The sequence below is a fragment of the Arachis hypogaea genome, chromosome 5, assembly GCF_003086295.3.
Source record: "Arachis hypogaea cultivar Tifrunner chromosome 5, arahy.Tifrunner.gnm2.J5K5, whole genome shotgun sequence".
Taxonomy (NCBI): Eukaryota; Viridiplantae; Streptophyta; class Magnoliopsida; order Fabales; family Fabaceae; genus Arachis; species Arachis hypogaea.
The window spans coordinates 37,886,143-37,894,074 of record NC_092040.1 but is presented as its reverse complement, the minus strand read 5'-3'; the positions used below and the strand labels follow the sequence as shown (position 1 = coordinate 37,894,074).

General features: G+C 41.0%; 2 protein-coding genes across 2 annotated transcripts; both read left to right on the top strand.

The window, feature by feature from the left end:
* Positions 1-3,706: 3,706 nt before the first annotated feature.
* Positions 3,707-7,440, top strand: LOC140184898 (uncharacterized). Its single transcript, XM_072238095.1, has 3 exons — positions 3,707-3,853; positions 6,466-7,247; positions 7,341-7,440. The coding sequence occupies exons 1-3, from the start codon at positions 3,707-3,709 to the stop codon at positions 7,438-7,440; spliced, it is 1,029 nt and encodes a 342-aa protein (XP_072094196.1).
* A 63-nt stretch (positions 7,441-7,503) lies between these two features.
* On the top strand, positions 7,504-7,932 carry LOC140184897 (uncharacterized). The gene has a single exon (XM_072238094.1). The coding sequence runs from the start codon at positions 7,504-7,506 to the stop codon at positions 7,930-7,932; it is 429 nt and encodes a 142-aa protein (XP_072094195.1).

Below are 7,932 nucleotides of genomic sequence, written 5' to 3'. Positions count from 1 at the left end.
TTTCGATCCAAACAGAGTTACACGGGAACAAAGCTAAATATGTCATAATAATAATACTGAACATAATCATCTAAATATAAGATATGACACTGAATACAACACTAAATACAAGATCAACTGCAACAAACTACTTCCTCGGCGCCTTCTTCGCATACAAGGATGGGGTGTATTTGTTCGGAGGCGCAGTTTGTATCCGTAAGTTATACGGACGACCCTGAGACACTGCGGCGTCCAGCCCGCTGTCAATGTCAGAACCACCGAAATCTGTCATGCTCGCACCACCAGTGTCATACAAACCGGAGCCACTCATCCCCGGAGCACTCGCTCCACCAAGATCATACCAGTGCTGCAAGTCGTATCCCAAGTCTCCATCTTCCTGCTGCGGGTACTCATTCAAATCAAACAACTGGCCGCGTGGTGGTGCGGAAGGACCGGGCGGATCTACATGACCTGTCGGATCATCAAAGTCAAAGTCACTGGCATGACCTGAAGTGGCGCGATGACCACCAGAATGCTGAGATGTAGCAGGCCCTTCTTGCGGTGGCGGCGGGGATAGAAAATCTGTATGACTCAGGACCTGAGAGAAGCTGATAGTGTTAGATCCACCCAACAGACTAAAGCAACCCTCGGCCGGAATTACTAGCTGTGGTATGTAGGGCTCAGGTGCCTGAGGTGGTTATGGTTCCGGTATATATGCTGCCTACTGCTGATATGCCGGCCACTGCTGGGCATATGCCGGATCCTGAAACTAATGGGCATATGCCGAATCCTAAAACTGATGGACATATGCCGGATCCTGAAACTGCTGAGCATATGCCGGCATCTGAACCTGGTACTCATATGCCGGGACCTGATAGTGGTGCTCATATGCCGGCACCTAATTAACAATTAAATACAATTAATAGTAATTACTGATAATAATTTATAACCCTAAACGTTGATAATAATCATCATAATACTAGTAATTAATAATAATAATACTTGTTCCTGCTGCTCATGAGGTGGGACATGCTCCTGAGGGTTAGCTGGTTCTTCCTATTGCTGCTGTGGTTCATCGGCACCAACCTCTTCACCTGCAACTCTATCTGACAGTCGCAGGTGCATCCCATACTGCTGTGTGTACCACTCGTAGTACACTGGGAGAGGATGGAAGTCAATAATCTCCTCGCCTAACTGCAATGTGTTATAGCGGTCAAATCTCCAACCCATTGACTGTAAATCTCTCCACAGTCATGGTTCTGTGCTCCTGTCAACCGCTTGTAATGATCACGACAAAGGTCAAATGTTGGGCCTGGTGGAAGCTGTTGCATCCCGAACTGTCGTCTAACTCGACATGTTGGGTGCCATTCTATGCACTCGAATGACACTAACGGTGACTGGGTGGAACAGATAACCAAGTGGGGAGCGAGGACATTCGGAACCCCCACTCCCATATACGGCCGCTATATAAACTGCACATTAGTTACCAAGAGACCGATTAGAAAAATTATTCTTCTGAATAAAAACATTGAACATTAATGGTTACAACTTACATCGTCAAATCTCATGTCGTCGAGTGCTCGCCTAAAATGCTCAAGAAGCCGCCGTATATATCTTGTATGTCGGCGCCAATGACTCCACCTAACAAAAAACATAATAATAATAATAACAATAACAATAACAATAACAATAACAATAACAATAACAATAACAGCCAATACCATCGCGCAAGTGGAATACCAACATCGCCGAGCTGATCGCGGGGTATAGGTGCCAGGAACGGCATATGCTCCCATACCAAACAAAAAAGTAGTATTAGTGGGCCATCCATCTCTTTGCAGTTGTATCGTGATGCATGACACAACGATCTGTATAGGTGTGCTAGACTGGCTTCCCCCAACTGTATGCTGAAATCCGGTGAAAATCCTGAAGTAGCGGTAGAAACTTCGAGTTCAATGAAGTGGTCGACTTATCCGGAAACACAACCGTTCCGAGCACGCAGAAAATATGCGCCCGGACGTAACGCTCAGTAGACTCCTGGGTGTCACACGGCTCGATATCTATGCACCGGCGGACCCAGGGTATACTAACCTTACCCAATACCTGATCCTGCAGACCGGGCTCCCGACCAAAACACGTGATGCAGTTCTCCACAAAAAACTGGTGACTGTTGTTTGATCTACCAGTAACGGGCTCCCCATTATCCTGGAGGCCAAGAATATATGAAACATCTTCCAGCATCACTGTCACCTCACCGATCGGAAGATGAAATGTATGGGTCTCCGGCCTCCATCTTTCGACCAAAGCACTCAGTAGTGCATAATGACTTCTCAGTTCGCCTACTCGTAAAACGTGTTGAAACCTAGTCAGTGCTAGTGAAGCTGTAGCTACCTCGTTAAAAGTCTATGACAGTTCTAATTTTCTGGACAACAAATTCCAGATAGCCTGCAAAAAAAATTAACGATAAATAATAATAATAATAATAATAATAATAATAATAATAATAATAATAATAATAATAATAATAAATAACGTTATGATAAAAAAAACGTTTATTTTTAGCAGAGACATTATTATAAACATGTGTCACAATATACTAATCATAATTAATCCAATACTTGTTCTCCTAAAACAGAAAATAATAATAATATTATTATTATTATTATCTACTGCTGCTACGTATAACAACAACAACAACAATAATAATAATAATAATAATAATAATAATAATAATAATAATAATAATAATAATAATAATAATTAAAACGTTCATGAACCGTGACATTTTTTTTAAATAATACTATGTTCTTAAAATGTTAATAATAACATTTACTTATATATTTATAATGATTAATAAAAACAAGATAACGATAATTTATTAAACAACAACAACAATAATAATAATAATAATAATAATAGTATAGTATAGTATAATTACAGTAGCAATAATAAACCCTAATATTGTTAATAATAACGATAATAGTAATAAAATTACCTATTATAATACACAACAAACAATATTTGAATATATATATATATATATATATATATATATATATATATATTCAAATATCATTAAACATTAAAAAAATTTATTTATTCATGAAGGATGATCCAAGTATTTAATAATATGTTCTTCAAGTTTAGTAAAATCACGAACATTTTTTGTTTTATAATATTTAAACAAAATTGCACGAGACTCAAAATAACATCTATAGTGGCTAAAAGATAATTAATTCTTGATTAAACTCAACAATTAAAATGCAAATTCACTGGAAAAAGATAAGAAAGATGCTCACGCATCAGCACCCGTTTGGTGTTCCGTCTTTTATGCAGACTCTAGATCTTGAAGCCATGCATGCCCTGGAATTTCCTGAGTATGCGAACATGGGTATGTTTTGATTATTAATTCAAGTTACCTACGGTGTTTATTTTATTTGCCTCGTCTGACTGATGGTGGTGCGCATGTCGTAGGTGAAGGCAACGTTGCGGCGGAAGATGGTGAGTTTAGTGTTGGAATGAAATTTGGTTCAAGAGAGTCGGTGATATCTGCAATCAAAAGCTACACTATCTCTAGAGGAGTTGATTACACTGTGTATGAGTCTGAGTCGCAGACATTCTATGCGAAATGCAAGGGTTATGGTGCAGGTTGTGATTGGCTTATTCGAGCTAGTTTGTTTCGAAAGAAAGCTTGTTGGGAGATCAGAAGATATAATGGCAAACACACATGCACCATGGGCACGATTTCACAAGATCAAAACACAAGTTGGACTTAGACACAATTGCAGAAGCTATTAGGCCGTTGTTCGAAGCAGACCCGTCGATAAAGGTGAAGTCTATTATTGCAGAAGTTCAATCCAGGTTCAATTACACTGTAAGTTACGGCAAGGCTTGGTTGGCAAAGTAGAAATATGTCGCAAAAGTTTTCGGTGATTGGGAAGTTTTTTACCAGAGTCTACCAGTATAGTTGAAAGCAATGACTGTGAAGATACCAAGGTCTCGTGTTCAAATTAAACGCTTCCTGTTTAACGCGAGAGTGAGGAGATTCAAATTAAAACGCTCCCGACCAAAACACGCAATGCAGTTCTCCACCAAAATTTGGTGACTACTGTCTGATCTACCCATAACGGCCTCTCCATTAATCGGGAGACCAAGAATATAGCTCACATCTTCCAACGTCACCGTCACTTCACCGACCAGAAGATGAAATGTGTGTCTCCGACCTCTAGCGGTCCACCAAGGCACTCAGTAGTGCAGAATGACCTCTCATTTTGCCTACTTGCGAAACATGTTGAAACCCAGTTAATGCCAGTGCCGCTGCTGCTACCTCGTTAAAGGTATCTGGCGGATCGAGTTTTCTGGGCTATAAATTCTTGATATCCTGGCAAAGAAAAGTGATAATTATTAAATTCTAAATAATATCAACTAATAATTTATTCAAAAAAAATAGCAACAATAATTAAACAATATTATTATTATTATCTTAAAAAATAATAAAAATTATTAAAAAATAATAAATATTTATTTATCATTTATTATTAGAAAATAATAATAATTATTATACAGTATTTTATAATGGCTAACAATCATAAATGAGCAAGGATTCTCGCGTTTTTATGAACGGACGAGGGTAAATAAGTTAGTTTACAAAATAAAAGGTAAAGATCGGAGCGACAGAAGGTTGAGATTTGGGACATGGAACATAGGCACTCTCACAGGAAAGTCCATGGAGGTGGTGTACACCATGACAAGGAGGAAGATTAACATTATGTGCCTACAAGAAACAAAATAGGTTGGTGCGAAGCCTAGGGAGTTGGATACTTCTAGTTCCAAACTTTGGTATACAGGAAAGGTGAAGAATCGGAATGGGGTTGGTATTATATTGGATAAGCAGTGGAAGAAGGACGTAGTGGATGTCAAGAGGGTGGGAGATCGGATCATCTCTATCAAACTTGTGGTGGAGGGAGGTGTTTTTCATGTGATTAGCGCCTAAGCATCGCAAGCGGGTTCGGACGAACAACACAATATAAGGTTTTGGGAGGATCTAGAGAGTTTGGTCCAAGGCATACCTTCATCGGATAAGATTTTCTTAGGAGAAGATTTAAATGGCCATGTTGGAAGAGAAGTGACTGGGTATGGAAGTATTCTCGGAGGCCACGGTTTCGGGGTGATCAATGTCGAGGGTAAAACTATTTTGGACTTTTTCTCAACTTTTGACCTTCTCATCGCAAATACATGTTTTAAAAAGAGGGATAAACATCTTATAAGCTATAAGAGTGGCATGACAAGCTCTCAAATCGACTTCTTCTTGTTGAGGAGAATCGACCAGAAATTTTGCATTAATTGTAAAATTATCCTAGAAAAGAGTTTAACAACACAACATAGGGTGTTCGTCATGGATTTTCGTATTGAGCAAAAGTTGAGGAAAAGACATCATATGAAGAACCCAAGAACGAGGTGGTGGCGGATGAAAGGTGAGCAACAAAGAAGCTTCCTAAGACGGGTAGGAGAAGACGCAAACTGGGATTGGAAAGGAAGCGCGGAAGAGATGTGGAGGAAGATGGCAGAAGTTATTAGAAGAACAGAAAAAGAAAGCTTTGGTGAATCTAAAGGAATAGGACCAAGAGACAAGGAGTCTTAGTGGTGGAATGTGAGTGTATAAGAAAAGATAAAGATAAAAAGGAAGTGCTTTAAAGAGTGGTCTTTATGTCGCAATGCAAATAATTGGGAAAAGTATAAAGCGGCTAAGAAAGAGACAAAAGTGGCTGTAAGTGAGGCAAGAACAAGAGCATATGAGGATCTCTACCAATCTTTGGGCACGAAAGAAGGAGAAAAAGGTATTCATAGAATCACAAAGAGCCGTGAAAGAAGAACGAGAGATTTGGATCAGGTTAAGTGCATAAAGGATAAAGATGGAGAGGTGCTGGCTCAAAAGGAGAAGATTAATGAAAGGTGGAAGAGCTAATTCTACGAGTTATTTAATGAAGGATAGAAGACTCTTTCGAGCCTTGGTCGGTTATGCACAAGGGAAGAAGATCAAAACTTTCACTACTGTCGAAGGATTCGAGACTTCGAGGTAAAAGAGGCTCTAAAGCAGATGAAAAATGGCAGGGCAGTAGGACCTGATAATATTCCGATTGAGGTTGGGAAGGGCCTTGGAGGGAAAGGCATCAACTGGTTAACCAAGCTTTTTAATGAGATTCTAAGGTCAAAGAAGATGCCTGATGAGTGGAGAAAAAGCACCTTGGTACCTATCTACAAGAATAAGGGGGATATACAAAGTTGCAAAAACTACAGAGGGATCAAGCTCATAAGCCATACCATGAAGTTATGAGAAATGGTGATAGAACAGAGGTTGAGAAAAGAGACACAAGTAAAAGAGAACCAATTTGGATTTATGCTAGGAAGATCCACAACCAAAGCGATATACCTATTAAAAAGGATGATGGAGAGATATCGTAGTAATAAAAGGGATCTACATCACAGATTAATGGAACGTATCAGGCCAGGGACACACTGTTGCAGAAATACTTGGAGAGGGTCAAAAGGCTGAGCGAGGAGTTCGATGAGGTCACGGTACAACATGTTCCAAGAGAGAGGAACGCCCGAGCCAACCTCCTGTCAAAACTGGCAAGCACAAAGCGAGGAACGGGGAACCGATCTTTGATTCAAGGATTAGTGAAGGAACCAACAGTGACCCTGCACATAACACAGGCAGCCGATTACCCCTCATGGATGGATCCAATCATCGATTTCTTGGAAAACGGTAAACTTTCTGATGACTACAAGACGGCAAAAGCACTGAGAAGAAAAGCGGCCAAGTATACAATAATACAAGGCCAGCTATTTAAGAAGGAGCTGAACCAACCTCTATTAAAATGCCTACACCCCGACCAAACGGACGACGTGTTAAGCGAAATCCACGAGGGGTGTTGTGGCCATCACATAGGTGGAAAGGCCTTAGCCCGAAAGCTCGTCAGGGCCGGCTACTATTGGCCCTCAATGATGTCAGATTCCAAAGAATTCATGAAGAAATGTAGGAGATGCCAGGAAAACGCCAACCTTCACAAAGCACCAACGGCTGAACTAAGCCTATTGATCGCCACCCAACCATTCTCTCAATGGGGAGTTGATCTGTTAGGACCCTTCCCGGTCGGGCCAAGGCAGGTCAAATACCTAATTGTCGCCATCGATTACTACACCAAGTGGGTAGAGGCCGAGCTGTTGGCCAGCATATCTTCGGCAAACTGCCGAAAATTCATGTGGAGGTAAGTAATATCCAGATTTGGAATCCCATAGATCATCATCTCGGACAACGGAACACAATTTGCCAATAATAAATTCGGGAAATTTCTCGCTAGTTTAGGGATAAAGCAAAAGTTCTCATCTGTCGAGCACCCCCAAACCAACGGCCAAGTCGAAGCAGCGAACAATGTCATTCTACAAGGTCTTAAAAAGTGACTTGACCAGAAGAAGGGAGCCTGGGCAAACGAGCTAGCGTTGGTCCTCTGGTCCTATCGCATGATGCATCAGTCGCCTACCGAGGAGATGCCCTTCCGACTCACCTATGGGGTTGACGCGATAATACCCGTAGAGATTAGGGAACTGAGCCCACGACTACTCTTGGGAGGAGTTGAGGAAGCCGTGGAAAAGGACTTGGTAGACAAGACTAGAGAAATGGCCCACTTGTCGGAGATGGCGTTGAAACAAAGAATGACCCTGCATTACAACGCCAAAGTGCTAAAGAGAGATTTTGAGCCAAATGACCTAGTTTTACGACGCAACGACGTGGGTCTCTCGACACCAAGGGAAGGAAAGTTGACAGCAAATTGGGAAGGTCCGTACAGGGTAAAGGAAGTAGTCGGCAGTGGTGCCTATAAGCTGGAACGACTGGACGGGAGGGAAGTTTCCAGAACGTCAAATGCGAGAAACCTAAGAAGATTCTACTCCTAG

What these genes read in the sequence shown, in the direction of transcription:
- LOC140184898 (XM_072238095.1), top strand. Translation starts at nt 3,707, where the DNA reads ATGCACCATGGGCACGATTTCACAAGATCAAAACACAAGTTGGACTTA. An exon ending in AATCCAGGTTCAATTACACT is followed by an intron (nt 3,854 to 6,465) that starts GTAAGTTACGGC and finishes TCTACATCACAG; the next exon opens with ATTAATGGAACGTATCAGGC. An exon ending in TGCCGAAAATTCATGTGGAG is followed by an intron (nt 7,248 to 7,340) that starts GTAAGTAATATC and finishes ATTTCTCGCTAG; the next exon opens with TTTAGGGATAAAGCAAAAGT.
- LOC140184897 (XM_072238094.1), top strand. Translation starts at nt 7,504, where the DNA reads ATGCATCAGTCGCCTACCGAGGAGATGCCCTTCCGACTCACCTATGGG.